This window comes from Grampus griseus (genome assembly GCF_964374135.1).
Source record: "Grampus griseus genome assembly, chromosome: 3".
Classification (NCBI taxonomy): Eukaryota; Metazoa; Chordata; class Mammalia; order Artiodactyla; family Delphinidae; genus Grampus; species Grampus griseus.
The window spans coordinates 62,117,755-62,134,063 of record NC_139019.1 but is presented as its reverse complement, the minus strand read 5'-3'; the positions used below and the strand labels follow the sequence as shown (position 1 = coordinate 62,134,063).

The 16,309-nt window shown below is 42.3% G+C and overlaps 1 protein-coding gene across 2 annotated transcripts in view; it reads left to right on the top strand.

Annotated features, from left to right (window-relative positions):
- Positions 1-16,309, top strand: part of DMGDH (dimethylglycine dehydrogenase) — a 64,202-nt gene that overhangs the window by 26,098 nt on the left and 21,795 nt on the right. For both annotated transcript variants that reach the window (XM_082649844.1, XM_082649843.1), the window contains exons 8-14: positions 6,986-7,155; positions 7,617-7,770; positions 9,791-9,956; positions 10,420-10,550; positions 11,825-12,042; positions 13,665-13,822; positions 16,159-16,218. In XM_082649844.1, coding sequence (XP_082505970.1) covers positions 6,986-7,155; positions 7,617-7,770; positions 9,791-9,956; positions 10,420-10,550; positions 11,825-12,042; positions 13,665-13,822; positions 16,159-16,218 — 1,057 coding nt within the window. The remainder of the gene's footprint in view (positions 1-6,985; positions 7,156-7,616; positions 7,771-9,790; positions 9,957-10,419; positions 10,551-11,824; positions 12,043-13,664; positions 13,823-16,158; positions 16,219-16,309) is intronic.

Genomic DNA, 16,309 nt, shown 5'->3' with positions numbered 1-16,309 from the left:
TTTGCAGTAAGTTCTGAAACTGGGAAGTGTGAATCCTCCAACTTTGTTCTTTTTCAGTATTGTTTTGGCTATTCTGGGCTTCTTAAATTTTTGTGTAAAATTTAGGACCAGCTTGTCAATTTTTTCAAAGAAGCCGCCTAGGATTTTGGTAGGGATTGCCTTGAATCTGTAGATCAACTTGGGGAGTATTGTCATCCTAATATTGAGTCTTCCAATTCATGAACAAAGGATGTCTTTCCATTTGTTTAGGACTTTTAATTAAAATTTCTCTCAATAATGATTTGTAGTTATCAGAGTGTAAGTTTTGTACTTCTTTTGCTAAATTTATTCTTAAACATTTTATTCTTTTTGATTCTGCAATTAGCTTAATCACTGAATTATTTAGTCAACACGTATTTGCAGATCATTGCTCTTTATCTGTGAACAAGAGCAGACAGTATTCCTGCCCTCATGATATTTATATTTTAATAGAACACCTGTCACTAAGGAAATTAGGAAGTTGCTTTCTTTAGAACACTAGTTACTTATCACCTAGAAATTGTATCTACTTGTATGGGGCTGATGTTGGACTCCTGCTTTGATTGCTCTGGGTAATTTTCCCAGGTTGTAGATGTCGCGAGGTAAATGGGGAAGATAACAGGTCGGGGCAGACAAAGTGCCACACTCTCTCTGACCAATTTGGTCTGACCCCCAAAGGTCGCCTTGTTATTTAAAAGTTGGGATTGCTAAGATATTTCTTTTTTTTTTTTTTTTTTTAAACATCTTTATTGGAGCATAATTGCTTTACAATGGTATGTTAGTTTCAGCTTCACAACAAAATGAATCAGTTATATATATACATATGTTCCCATATCTCTTCCCGCTTGCGTCACCCTCCCTCCCACCCTCCCTATCCCACCCCTCCAGGCGGTCACACAGCACCGAGCTGATCTCCCTGTGCTATGCGGCTGCTTCCCACTAGCTATCTACCTTACGTTTGGTAGTGTATACATGTCCATGCCTCTTTATTGCTTTGTCACCGTTTACCCTTCCCCCTCCCCATAGCCTCAAGTCCATTCTCTAGTAAGTCTGTGTCTTTATTCCTGTTTCACCCCTAGGTTTTTCATGACATTTTTTTTTTTTTTTCTTAAATTCCATATATATGTGTTAGCATACGGGTCTCTTGTAGACAGCAAATATATGGGTCTTGTTTTTGTATCCATTCAGCCAATCTGTGTCTTTTGGTGGGAGCATTTAGTCCATTTACATTTAAGGTAATTATCGATATGTGTGTTCCCATTCCCATTTTCTTAATTGTTTTGGGTTTGTTATTGTAGGTCTTTTCCTTCTTTTGTGTTTCTTGCCTAGAGAAGTTCCTTTAGCAGTTGTTGTAGAGCTGGTTTGGTGGTGCTGAACTCTCTCAGCTTTTGCTTGTCTCTAAAGGTTTTAATTTCTCCATCAAATCTGAATGAGATCCTTGCTGGGTAGAGTAATCTTGGTTGCAGGTTTTTCTCCTTCAACACTTTCAATATGTCCTGCCACTCCCTTCTGGCTTGCAGAGTTTCTGCTGAAAGATCAGCTGTTAACCTTATGGGGATTCCCTTGTGTGTTATTTGTTGTTTTTCCCTTGCTGCTTTTAATATGTTTTCTTTGTATTTAATTTTTGACAGTTTGATTAATATGTGTCTTGGCGTATTTCTCCTTGGATTTATCCTGTATGGGACTCTCTGTGCTTCCTGGACTTGATTAACTATTTCCTTTCCCATATTAGGGAAGTTTTCAACTATAATCTCTTCAAATATTTTCTCAGTCCCTTTCTTTTTCTCTTCTTCTTCTGGAACCCCTATAATTCGAATGTTGGTACGTTTAATGTTGTCCCAGAGGTCTCTGAGACTGTCCTCAGTTCTTTTCATTCTTTTTTCTTTATTCTGCTCTGCAGTAGTTATTTCCACTATTTTATCTTCCAGGTCACTTGTCCGTTCTTCTGCCTCAGTTATTCTGCTATTGATCCCATCTAGAGTACTTTTAATTTCATTTATTGTGTTGTTCATCGTTGCTTGTTTCATCTTTAGTTCTTCTAGGTCCTTGTTAACTGATTCTTGCATTTTGTTCATTCTATTGTCCATTCTATCTCCAAGATTTCGGATCAAACTTACTATCATTATTTTGAATTCTTTTTCAGGTAGACTGCCTATTTCCTCTTCATTTGTTAGGTCTGATGGGTTTTTATCTTGCTCCTTCATCTGCGGTGTGTTTTTCTGTCTTTTCATTTTGCTTATCTTACTGTGTTTGGGGTCTCCTTTTTTGCAGGCTGAAGGTTCGTAGTTCCTGTTGTTTTTTGTGTCTGTCCCCAGTGGCTAAGGTTGGTTCAGTGGGTTGTGTAGGCTTCCTGGTGGAGGGTACTAGTGCCTGTGTTCTGGTGGATGAGGCTAGATCTTGTCTTTCTGGTGGGCAGGTCCACGTCTGGTGGTGTGTTTTGGGGTGTCTGTAGACTTATTATGATTTTGGGCCGCCTCTCTGCTAATGGGTGGGGTTGTGTTCCTGTCTTGCTAGTTGTTTGGCATAGGATGTCCAGCACTGTAGCTTGCTGGTCGTTGAGTGAAGCTGGGTGCTGGCGTTGAGATGGAGATCTCTTGGAAATTTTTGCTGTTTGATATTATGTGCAGCTGGGAGGTCTCTTGTGGATCAGTGTCCTGAAGTTGGCTCTCCCACCTCAGAGGCACAGCACTGACTCCTGGCTGCAGCACCAAGAGCCTTTCATCCACAGGGCTCCTTAATTTGGGATGATTGGTTGTCTTTTCAGGTATTCCACAGATGCAGGGTACATCAAGTTGATTGTGGAGCTTTAATCCGCTGCTTCTGATGCTGCTGGGAGAGATTTCCCTTTCTCTTCTTTGTTCTCACAGCTCCCAGGGGCTCAGCTTTGGATTTAGCCCCGCCTGTGCGTGTAGGTCGCCGGAGGTCGTCTGTTCTTTGCTCAGACAGGACGGGGTTAAAGGAGCCGCTGATTCGGAGGCTCTGGGTCACTCAGGCCCGGGGGTAGGGAGGGGCACGGAGTGTGGGGCGGGCCTGCGGCGGCAGAGGCCGGCGAGAAGTTGCAGCCTGAGGCGCGCCTGTGCGTTCTCCCGGGGGAGTTGTCCCTGGATCCCGGGACCCTGGCAGTGGCGGGCTGCACAGGCTCCCCGGAAGGGCGTGTGGCTAGTGACCTGTGTTCGCACACAGGCCTCCCGGTGGCGGCAGCAGCGGCCCTAGCGTCTCATGTCTGTCTCTGGGCTCCGCACTTTTAGCCGCGGCTCGCGCCCGTCCCTGGAGCTCTCTCAAGCAGCGCTCTGAATCCCCTCTCCTCATGCACCAGGAAACAAAGAGGGAAGAAAAAGTCTCTTGCCTCTTCGGCAGGTCCAGAATTTTCCCCGGACTCCCTCCCGGCTAGCCGCGGTGCACTAACGCCCTGCAGGCTGTGTTCACGCCGCCAACCTCAGTCCTCTCCCGGCGCTCCGACAGAAGCCGGAGCCTCAGCTCCCAGCCCCGCCCGCCCCGGCGGGCGAGCAGACAAGCCTCTCGGCTGGTGAGTGCCGGTCGGCCCGATCCTCTGCACTGGAATCTCTCCGCTTTGCCCTCCGCACCCCTGTTGCTGTGCTCTCCTCCGCGGCTCCCAAGCTCCCCCACTCCGCCACCCGAAGTCTCCGCCCGCGAAGGGGCTTCCTAGTGTGTGGACACTTTTCCTCCTTCACAGCTCTCTCACGCTAGTGCAGGACCCGTCCCTATCCTTTTGTCTCTGTTTAGTTTTTTCTTTTGCCCTACCCAGGTACGTGGGGGGTTTCTTGCCTTTTGGGAGGTCTGAGGTCTTCTGCCAGCGTTCAGTAGGTGCTCCGTAGGAGTTGTTCCACGCGTAGATGTATTTCTGGTGTATCTGTGGGGAGGAACGTGATCTCCGCGTCTTACTCTTCCGCCATCTTTCTGCTAAGATATTTCTTATGTAACATGGTGGATTCCTCACATCGGCTACCCCTCCCAATTTATATCAGTGATCCATCCCATGGTTCTGAAGGCCAGTGACTTCCATATCTGGCTGAGCACCAGGGCTTGTTAAAAAGCAGAATCCCAACTTTGTGGTTAGTCACTTACACGTGTTTCATCCTCCTTTGCATCTTATCTGTGAAATTCTTATTAGTTATCACTAGAATCCATGAAAGGTGTGTGGAATTGGAAAACCAACAAGCAAACAGATTCCCAGACACCCCTCCTATTGATTCTGATTCAGTGGTCTGGAGAGGGGCCCAGGGATCAGCATTTCAGCATTGTCTGTTATTCTAGTCCAACCAGTCGAGAGAATAGGTATTTGCAAACTGTCTACGTATATGCCAGTGCTCATTTACCTTACTCACAGAATACCCTCAGTCAAAGCTGTTTCACTTTTATACCAAATCTAATAAGTTCTTCTGCTTCTAGGTGACTAACACAATGCTCCCCAAATGTTTAATGAGTTGGATTGAATTGAATCTAGTTATCCTGGCTTACAATAGATTATAAACAGCAAATTTAAAGAGAGGAGAGACAGTTTCACAGTTATCATAAAAAAGCATACACACGGGCTTCCCTGGTGGTGCAGTGGTTGAGAGTCCGCCTGCCGATGCAGGGGACACGGGTTCGTGCCCCGGTCCGGGAAGATCCCACATGCCGTGGAGCGGCTGGGCCCATGAGCCATGGCCGCTGGGCCTGCGCGTCCGGAGCCTGTGCTCCGCAAAGGGAGAGGCCACAACAGTGAGAGGCCCGCATACCGCAAAAAAAAAAAAAAAAAAAAAAAAAGCATACACAAACACTCAAACAGCATAGCAGCTGGGCCATATAGAAGAAGTAGGTTCTACAGATTAATGCTAGACCTAGAAGAAGAGCCTCACTCTTCTTTCCTTTTCAAGTTCCCTTTCACTTCCACTTCACACGTTACTTCCTTATGAAAATCTTATCCATTGGGCAGAGGCATACTCTGTTGTTGGTTATACAAGGACCCATAGCCACCATGTACTGCTTGCCTACTATGTGCTTTTAAAGGCCATGTCAATTAATTCTCCACCAGCACCATAACGTGTGCACATGTGGAGACTAAAGCTCAGGGTGGTTACACAGCTTGCCCAAGGTCACACAGCTGGTAGTGGCAGAGCAAAAATCCTACCTAGATCCCTCTTACTCTATGCTTTCACACTTTCAACCACTACACCAGGGGCTCTCAATAGATGTTTCATAGCATTCAGTTGTATGGGATTTTACATATAACTTAATAATGATTATAGAGCTGACGTTTGTAGAAATTTACTTTTTAAAAATAGATTTGATTCAGTATTATCCTCAAATAACAGCACTCTGCCCCATTTATTGGAAAGAACATGATGGTGTAGCAGTGAGACCACAGGAAACCGAAGCACAACCCTCCCTATGCCCAAGGAGTCTGCCAAGGATGTAAATTCTGTTGTGTGTGTCTTGGCTGAAAAAAGATTGAGAACCATTGAAGAAGTAAAGTCCAATAACAGGGAGTGTATACTGGGGGCAGAAGACTGAGTTTGTATCCTGAATCTGCACTTTATTGCTGTGTGACCTTATTTAACCCCTGAGTGCAGGCTGGTTTTCTCATTGATAAAATAGAGTTGCTAAAGAATAAATCAGCTGGTACATGTTAGAAGGAAACAGTGCTTGGTAAATGGTAAGTACTCAGTGAATATCAGAAGAACTTTAGTTTCAAGTCTTATAAACAGTATCTCTAGCTCTCAAAAATGGCAAGTGTTGTATATCACACATTGGGACTGTTTAAGTGAATAAACATTTTAAGCATATATTTCACAATTATTTTAAGCATGTATTTAATTTTTTTTTTTTGCTTTCTTGAAACTTAATGAGATTGTTTGTGGGTGATTTGGATGAGCCATGTCTCTTTTTAAAACTATCCAGAGAAGTATAAATTGCTGTCTTTTTATTCTGCTTGAGAAATATCCATATAACAAATATAAGCATTCATTTTTATAAAGTAGAAAAAACTGGTATCTTGTTGTAGAAAAAGTTAGTTAACATTTCCAGTCTTTGCTAAGGTCCTCCCATGCTCTTAGAAGCTGCAATGCTGGCCAAGTAGCTGTCCTCTGGGGTGCTGGAATTTCTTGCATTTTGAAGTCTGCTCGTGTAGCTCCTTTTCCTGGTCCTCTACTGGTGACTCCCTGCTCATCCAATTCCTCAGAAGCTTCTCTTGACTTAAACCAAAAACAAACCCACAGTAAAGTCCTTCATCAAGACTTTCCTTTATCCACAAGAATGAATGGGTAGGACTGCCCATGGGCAACGTTAAACTGTGATCCCTCCATCTGGTTTGAAATTATTTGCCACAGTCATGTTCTTGGTTTTAAAGCATCCTCATGTGGAAATAGAAAACAAGCCAACCCTCCCCACCAAGTGACCCAAATTGCAAAATACAGGAGCCATTGTTTCTTCCTCCTCTTTCCCACAAGTCCTTGGGTGAATGCCTCTTTGTCTGAATGCTGCTTCTACAATAATGGCCCAAGATCCTTGTGCAGAGGTCATTGCTATGGGAACCTGAACTAAACTGAGTCTGAGAAGAGATGGGTGTGCCACTCTACATTGTACATATTTCTACTGCAAAGTTCCTATTAGTGAGGATAATCATAGCTCAAGAGGGCTGGTAAGGTACCAACCACATCTGCCTGTGTGCTTCCTCTCCTCCGTTTTCCTAAAGCATCCTTACTAGCTAAGAGTCATAGCTAGTAAGGATGCTTGAAACTGTGGAAAGAAACTAGCTATCAAGTCAGGCACATTTAATTTGGATGCCTAAAGATTTTTTTTTTTTGAGGAAAAAATATGATAGCATAAAGATTATGTTGATTGTGTGTTCTGAATAGCAATAGCACAGAACACTGTAGCTTTGAGGCCTTGTTAAATATATGGACATGTTTCATTGTTGGAAAACAATATGTGTTAGTAACAGGGTATTTATTTCTGTATTTGAAAGGTATGGCATAATCCATGCTGGTGGGGTAGGGAAATATCTCAGTGACTGGATCCTGCACGGAGAACCTCCTTTTGACCTGATAGAATTGGATCCCAATCGCTATGGCAAGTGGACAACAACTCAGTACACCAAGGCCAAAGCAAGAGAGTCGTATGGATTCAACAATATTGGTAAAGTGCACATTTACCGTTGTCTATGAAGTGTGTTCAGAATTGACTTACATCACTTCTGACTTTAGAAGCTTTTTATTCTGTGTATCGTGGGGGAATGGTTAGGGAGTCTAAAAAGCATGTACTTCTAAGACACAAAAAGGAATCTATATGAATATATATCTTTAATGTGAGGAATGCATAAGTGATTTTAACTTTTAAATCTATTTTTACTTTACCCTTTGATGATCAATATAAATACAGCTTTGGGTTTTTGTAAAACATAAATTTAATGCATATATATGTATATATATAATACATACATATATATTATACATATAATATATACATATATATATATATTATATATATAATATATGCTTCTAGACTTTAAGTGCTGTGTTTTCCATTTTCTGAATCCCTTCAAAATATTTTATAGTTTTGGTTCTGTGCTATTCAGAGCACCGATTTTCCTTTTTCAGTTGGTTACCCTAAAGAAGAACGGTTTGCCGGGAGGCCAACTCAGCGAGTCAGTGGGCTTTATAAAACCCTGGAGTCCAAGTGTTCCATGGGGTTCCATGCAGGCTGGGAGCAGCCACACTGGTTCTATCAACCAGGCCAGGACACTGGGTACAGGTAAGTGAGTGACTTCACCTGCCTGTCACTCTCACCGCAGAATGAAATTTGGGGGTGGAATGGAGGGACCCCAGAGAGGTGCCACATCCCCCTCCCACCCCATCACTCCACCCCATTCCAAAGAGCATTGAGCCTTTTCCCACAAAAATCACTTTTTGTGCAGTGCAGGCCTTAGTTTATCCCACGTGACATTGGTCCACATCTAGGACCCATGTGGCCTCGCGAGACCTACAACCAGCCCAGATGAAGCCTCTGCTTGGCATTTTCCGGTTGCTCAGAGAACCTTCTCCACCCTCTCCAAATCCCCACATGGCTTCAGTTGGCTCCTGAAGGTTTGTCCTGGTTTAGGATGCCTGACCAAGTCACATAGTATGGAAACAGTATGGAAATATGGATTTTTCTATTTGTCAAGGAATAGCTCAAAGCAACTGCTTTCTAGTGTGTGTGCATCGAATCATGCAAGTTATATGCACTGCTAGTACATCAGGGGAAAAGGTCATTTACTTACTATTTTAGTTTGAGCTAAAACGTAAAGCACATCACTAAAACAATTCTCTGAATTCCTCTAAAGTTGTTGCCATTATACTTGGATTGCATACTATTGTACTTGGGATTAATAGTGATTATATATTTTTTCTCATGAGAATCCATAAACCAAGAGAAAAGAAAGTTTCCTTTTTACGTTAAGTTCTCCTTTTTCTTTCTCAGCTGTGTTGGGTCTTCATTGCTGCGCATGGGCTTTTCTCTGGTTGCGGCGAGCGGGGGCTACTCTTTGTTGCGGTGTGTGGGCTTCTCATTGCGGTGGCTTCTCTTGTTGCGGAGCACAGGCTCTACACACGCGAGCTTCAGTAGTTGTGGCACGCGAGCTCTAGAGTGCAGGCTCAGTAGTTGTGGCGCACGGGCTTACTTGCTCCGCGGCATGTGGGATCTTCCCAGACCAGGGATTGGAACCCGTGTCCCCTGCATTGGCAGATGGGTTCTTAACCACTGCACCACCAGGAAGTCCAATTCTCTCTCTCTCTCTCTCTCTTTTTTTTGACCTGTCATTTTGCTTATTTAAACAGGTTTTAATGTCTACTTTAAGATCAGATCTAAAAGGTCCAAAGTATAGTAGAGGGCCAGTTGCTGATTAATGAATTTGGACTCTGTAGTCAGCCAGTGGAGATTACCTGGGGGCAAAATACCGGTTTGGTTTTTCCTAAACGACTCAGATAAATGCCAGATCTGTTCTTCACCTTGTGCTGTTTGGACCTGGCCTATTTCTTCTACTATTTTAATAATTAAACCACTGAAGACTCATTTTGCAGACTTAGCATCCTGCTCTGAAGTTAAAATACCACATTAATAGTCCACTCTGTAAACTAGAAACGACCCTGCATAATGAGTTAGGAGACCTTTGTTCCAGGCCCAGCTCTGTCATTAACTAATGCAAAGACCTTGGAAGTCACTTTGTGCCTTTTCTCTGAAAAATGAAGATGTTGGACCAGATCCTTGCTTACTCCAGGTGGACCAGCATGAAGCCTGTTAGAGTGCAGAATCTAGGGCCCTTCCGCAGACCTGCTGCATCAGAATCGGTATCTTAACAAGTACAAGTGATGTATTTGCATAAATGTTTGAGAAACAACAAACAAGATAGCTCTACCCCTCATATATTCTGGTTTAATTATGCCCCCCAAATTAGTATTTTTAAAATGCTCCCCCCCAGTGATTCTAATATGTAACCAAGGTTGAAAACTACAGGATTGGTTAACTTCTAAGCTCTTTTCCAGATCTGAGAACCCACATGGCCTATCTTATTTTCTACTTAATTAATACTTCATTCACTATGAAATGGGTCAAGGGATAGATGAGTAACTTAAAAAATCAAGTAGATTCCAATATGTATGTATGATTTGTAGAACAGGTGGCACTTTTCCCCCAAATGAAATTTTCTAGGCAAAGAGGGTGTATTAAAATATCCTTATTCTGTAATTTTTTGAAAATGAATAACTCTTGTTTTATGACAAACATTGTGTTTCAGGCCAAGTTTTCGCCGCACAAACTGGTTTGATCCTGTGGGCTCTGAGTATAAACAGGTTATGCAAAGGGTAGGGGTGATTGACCTGTCACCATTTGGCAAGTTTAACATCAAAGGTCAAGACTCCATTAGATTGTTGGACCATCTCTTTGCAAATGTCATTCCCAAGGTAAATAACCTTATAGGGGTACAAGGTCCAGGATTCTGGCCTACTTAATTCTCTACCTCTTGTTTTCAAAAAAACCAATATGTTATGTCAATTCACCTAATGATTTCTGTATGAACACCAGAACCCTTCAACTAACCAAGGGTATTCTAGCTAATTTTCAAATTTAAATTTTTGTGAAATGAATTATCATCTAAGGACCTTATGACTTTGTTTAGTTGTGTAAATGGGAACCCCCAAATTGGATGAAGTGTAATTTTTATGACAAGTAATTATAATGGTCATTTAAACTGAAAACTTCAAAATTAATGGGTTTAGGTTTACAGATAGTTCACACAATTGATAGAAATGATAGCATTCAGATGTTTTTCATTTTTGACAACCACATTTTTATTTCCATGTGGTGTTAAAAGGACACATAAGATTTTTATTTCATCCTGAAGTAATTTAAAATTCTTTTGTGTAGGTGGGTTTTACAAATATAAGTCACATGTTAACACCAAAAGGTCAAGTATATGCTGAGTTGACAGTTTCTCACCAGTCTCCTGGGGAGTTTCTATTAATAACTGGTTCTGGATCAGAACTTCATGATCTTAGGTAAGTGTACACCTAGTAAGAAAATTTTACGTGGATTGTATATTGACCCAATCTTGCACCGAGGTTTTGTTTGTTTGTTTGTTTGTTTACCAGTAATTGAAAGTACAACTTTAATTCTTAAAATCTTATTGTTTTAAATAAACTCCATGTCTCTTAGAGGAAATTATTTGAAGGGCCCCTATGACCATCCCCCTCCCAAAGGTAGTCCATCCATGGGGTTTACTGGTTTTAATAATATTAACTCCCTTTTGTTAGGCATCACCAATATGTCAAAACCATTATTACACGTTATCTCAATAAATTCTTTTAATAGATATATCTGCAAGGTATGTATTATTCCCAATTTCAGGTGAGGAAAGTGAAGTTTGGGTTAAAGTAACCTGCTCAAGCCAGTCTTGTTGATTCTGATGCCCATGTTTGGTCCACTTTAGTGAACTGCCTCCCTGGTTTTTCTTCTTCCTTTTTCACGCTTTGTGCCACAAAGCTGCATCTAAATCATTGACCTGCCAAGTCAATCCTTCACACGAAGCTTTAGTCTACTATTTAGTCTGCTCTAAAATCTCTAATCTTCAGTATTTCAAAAATACTTGGAATATTGTTGTTTAATAAACATCTTACTCTGACAGATTCTCACTCTAGTTGTAAAATGATGCAAATTATATCCTCCAATCCAAGGTGCATTGGGAGCCATCTTAGTAGCTTAGCTTTGTGTCAGTCCAGATGATCATTTTCTGATAGACTTGTGTAGCTCCAGGGAGTGCTCAATAAATTATAAATGAGCCCTATCCCTGGGTTCCAATAACTCATCAAGACTCAGAAATTGAAACTAGTCTTTAGAGTTTTAATCTTTTCCTTGTCATTGTCAAAGCAAGTATGTGTCTGGTGGCAGGTGCATTATTAACCTTTAGCAGCACAAGCGTGCCTCCTGTGTACAGGTATTAGAGAAAATTTTCCCAAGATTGAATCATCAGTTTAAATGCAATAGGGCTGTCACTATTTAAAAGAATCGTGTGGCAGAGCTTGTTTAAACGGAAGGGTCCTTCCGTACTGTAAAAAATTGCCCACACATTGAAGTGGGTAGTTTAAAGAGGATCATTTAACATCTCTGGGACTCAGTTTCCTCAACTTTAAAAATGAGGCGATCTATGTGAAATGACGTTCTAGGGACTTTCTGGCAATTCTAGACACAGAGCATTTCTTCCGAGAAATAATCTGTTACCAACATGCATTATTCAAGCAGGATTTAACACGATGTTTATGAATCTCCAATGCAGATGGATTGAAGAAGAGGCTGTCAAAGGTGGATATGATGTTGAAATTAAAAACATAACCGATGAGCTTGGAGTCCTTGGCGTCGCAGGGCCACATGCAAGAAAGGTCCTTCAGAAACTGACCTCTGAAGATCTTAGTGATGATGTTTTCAAGTTTCTTCAGACCAAGTCTTTAAAGGTTTCCAGCATTCCTGTCACTGCTATCAGGATATCTTATACTGGTAAGAATTGGAAAACAACCTAGAATAAGGCTCTAAAATTTAAAAGCAGTTACCAGAAGTGTGTGCACGCATGCACATACACACAGCACGCACACACACACACACACACACACACATTCACTTTGGTCATTTTAACTTTGGAGAAAGATTTCTCCTGCCTGACTCTTCTGACAATTTTGTTTATTCACTCCTAGTCTGAGAGAGTCCTTCCACAGATTTCCAATTGTTGTTCCAGGCTCATAGCTAGCTGCCTACCATTTGGAAAGGTAGGTAAGAAAGTGGGAAGAAGATGGCTGTTGGAATAGTTGGAAGGGTTGACGGAATATTCAGGCCAGCTGATTCTGTTTGGGAACATTCAAAATGGTCTCCCATTGATAGAGTCTCCCATAGAGAACATCGTGAATGTATCAGGCACCGCTCTTAAAGCATTACTACTGATCATCTTTCTTTCTGACTCTAAGTGCATTAGGGAAGACTTGCTATGCAGCTAACATTGCACACAGTAGATATTTGGAAACAGGGATGAATGAATGCTCCCCATTGGTGCTCTGGGCTCACTTCTAACTCCCTGTAGATTCCCTGTCCCTTCACAGAAGACGTACTGGGTGCCCAGGCATTCACTCAATTACGTGTTGCTAACGTTCTGGTGTTTGTCCTGGAGAAGCACCTCACCATCAGCCCTTGACATGAGGAATGAGGCGAACACACAGTATAAAGGCCATAGCTCTTCCCTGGGCTTCCGCTGTCCCTTTTCACCATCCTTCCTCTGCCCAACCTTGGCAAAATGGTGACCAGAATAAAACATAAGCAGAATAAAAAATAAGCAGACTCTTTGTGTTGGGTGTCATTTTCTTTGTTTTTTGCCCACAGCTCTAATGGTGAATGAAATGACCAAATGGGGAAGAAGGGGGGAGTGGGGGGCATTAGAGACTATGGCTATCCCACAGTGAAGACCATTTGAATAACTGTCATCAGTTGCCTTTATCTTTTTTGTTTGTTTGTTTGTTTGTTTGCGGTATGCGGGCCTCTGACTGTTGCTGCGTCTCCCGTTGCGGAGCATAGGCTCCGGACGCGCAGGCTCAGCGGCCGTGGCTCACGGGCCTAGCCGCTCCGTGGCATGTGGGATCTTCCTGGACCGGGGCACGAACCCGTGTCCCCTGCATCGGCAGGCAGACTCTCAACCACTGCGCCACCAGGGAAGCCCAGTTTCCTTTATCTTTAAGCCTTGTGATTTGAGGCCAAGGAGTTGGGGGTTGAGGTGTCTAAACCTTGAACCCCTTTTCTTGATAAACTCTGCCATGCTAATTCCTGACTTAACATTATGAAGCTGAGGTCAAGGGGCAAGAGTAACTCCTGCATCACAGTCTTTCTGTGTCATGAGATGTCCTAGATGCTACCCTCTGTGTGGGGGACAGGATTGGGCACAAAAGCATCTGTGATATGGCAGGCTCCTTTGCAGTGGGGTTTGGTTGCAACCTTTTTCTGAACTGGTCTTTTAAAACTCAAAAATGTCTATATTGCATAAATGGAATCTCTCCATTTATTGATGTGTTTTAGCTAATGCACATTAGACTCAATGATCATCATTCTTACTCTGGTGGGCACTTGTGGGTGTATTTCAGGTGAGCTGGGTTGGGAGCTGTACCACAGACGAGAAGATTCTGCGGCACTTTATGACGTTATCATGAATGCAGGCCAGGAAGAGGGAATTGACAATTTTGGAACCTATGCCATGAATGCCTTAAGACTGGAGAAAGCTTTCAGAGCCTGGGGGTCAGAGGTTTGAAATGCTAGCATCTTTATTAAAATTTTACGTGTACTGTATCTGATTTTTATATAAGGGTTAGTTTTAACTGCATTAACATTGGCTCTGGCTGTAAGAGAAAGTATGTATTATAAGAAAAAAATTTTTTTTTTTGTTTTGCCCATGCTGTGCAGCATGCGAGATCTTAGTTCCCCAGACCAGGGATCAAACCCATGCCCCCTGCAGTGGAAGCGCAGAGCCCTAACCACTGGACCACCTGAGAATTCCCCAAAGTTTTATTTAATTAGGGAAAGAGGTTTTTCTCCTCAATTTCCCAGTTGCAAATTCACTGGAATTATGACATAATGTTTATTCTGCCCTAATTCCTCCTGCTTAGCAGAGAGCCCTGGACATCTGTCTCTGACTGTGTGCGGAGCTGTGGCTATCCCAAGGGAGCCTGCCTACCTCACGGGACTTGAGGACTACCTTTCAAATTCTTCCTTCTCCTCTGTCACATTGCCCATCCTCAGTTCTTTCTTATCCCGCACCTTTTGGGGAAGTAACAGCCAAAGGGGTCTTTCTGAGGGGGGTTGGTGGTTGGTGGTCTGGGATGGGTTGGTCCAGCCCACTCCCACCATTAATAATGGGAACTCAGGGTTTCTATTTGTACACACCATTTTCATAGTCATGATCTCATCTACCTTCTCAACTCTCTCTGAAGGAGGTATTATTGGTGATTCTTGTGCAAGGGGTTGGCAGTTCTACACACAATCCCTGTTCAAAACACAATCACACTAAGAAATAATAAACAACTTGGTCCAGATTACTCTGTTCTCTGTTTTATCTCCAATATGGCAGGCTATTTTTAGACCCCTTAATTTTTTCAGATATGCTAGTTGTTTCCTTGGAAGACGTTAAGGTTTTAGGCCTGGGAGGTGAGATAAGGGACAGTGGTAAAAGATGTACTTACTTCAGGGTAGGGTCTCTTGGGTTCAGATGTATCCTCCACCACATACTAACTGTGTGACCTTAACCCTCTAGAGTCTGTTTACTTCTCTATAAGATAGGGCCAGTCTTTCTCCTCCAGAGTTATTGTCGAGATTAGATAGTCTACAAAGTGCCTAGGATATAACAATAAATTTGAGGGCAGAGTGGGTTTGAAAGTGCAGGCAGTGTCCCTTGGACAGCTAGACCAGGGACAGAAGCAAGTGGACTTTGAGGTGGAGAGGGCAGCCTCCTGGAGCCCCTGAAGGAACAAGGGCCCTGGGGCAAGTCACTGTTTTGCAGGAGAGGTGCTGTGTTATAAGGATTCTCAACCTACAAGCCGCGTGTGGGTGGGGTTCTTAGCGGAGGCTGCTGCAGGGAGAAAAGTAGAGGACGGCTCTGCCTCCACACCACAAGGGATGAAGCAGCTGAAGCAGCCTTTGCGGTCAGGCGTTTCTGCGCCTCCCTGCCTTTTCCCTCGGACCCCTCCTCTGAAATGGTTTTCTCCATCCCCCGTCCCTCCGATTTCCCAGCAGTGCCAGCACGCCCTCTAGTGTTAATACATCAAGCAAGCATCTGGGCTTTGTTTTCATTTTTTTCCTGGAATTCTGAAACTTGGAGCAGGTAAAAATTTTAGAGGTGCTCAAATGGATTAGGAAATATGAGGCCGAAATTTTATGTTATGTAAAACAAGTTTATATTACTCATGCAGTTCATACGAGGGCTGTGTTGTCTTTTTTTTTAAGTTTGGCAACTTTTTATGAGGTTTAGACCAGTTCTCCTGGAGCAAAAGAGACCAACGACAACAAAATAAACAAGCAAACAAAAATCAGGTCTAGTCCCAAATAGTGGCTTTAGTTCCCCTTGAACTATATTGTAATAACTCAACCAATTTGAAAAGATTGAGATTCAATCTCTCTTTTTTTCCTTTTCCCTCTCCTGAACTCTGTAGAAGCCATTTTCCTATCACCTGCTTTTTCCTCTACTTATCCCAATTTCTGGATGATTGTAAGATAAGTAAATTACTTAATACCTTTTCAAAACCTATTTATGTAAAATTATTAGATAAAAGCTTCTGAAAGTCCTGTTTCTGGGAAGACATCATTGTTGTGGTATCCCTCAGATGTTTATTATACAAAGAAAGCCTTGGAAACAAACTGTGAATTTTAGTTTCTAATTTGCTATTGAAATAACAGTATTTGCTGAAAGGCTACATTTGAATTTTAGATTTAAAAAAATTACTTTGAGGCCAGTCCACAATTTTCCTTTCTCAGAATCTATATTCATAGTGAAAAAGTGTTCTCTTCCCTAAAAAGTATATATGAAAGTGATGTTATTAAAACAATTTGCACTCATCTAAGATTTAAAATGTGTGTTTTCCCTTTTAGATGAACTGTGATACAAATCCCCTGGAAGCGGGACTGGGATATTTTGTAAAGCTAAATAAGGTATGTTTACATTCCAAAGTTTTACTTGAAGTAAATCTTAAAATTGTGCTGTTTCATGACAGAGCCATGCTTTAAAATTTAGCCAAGTATG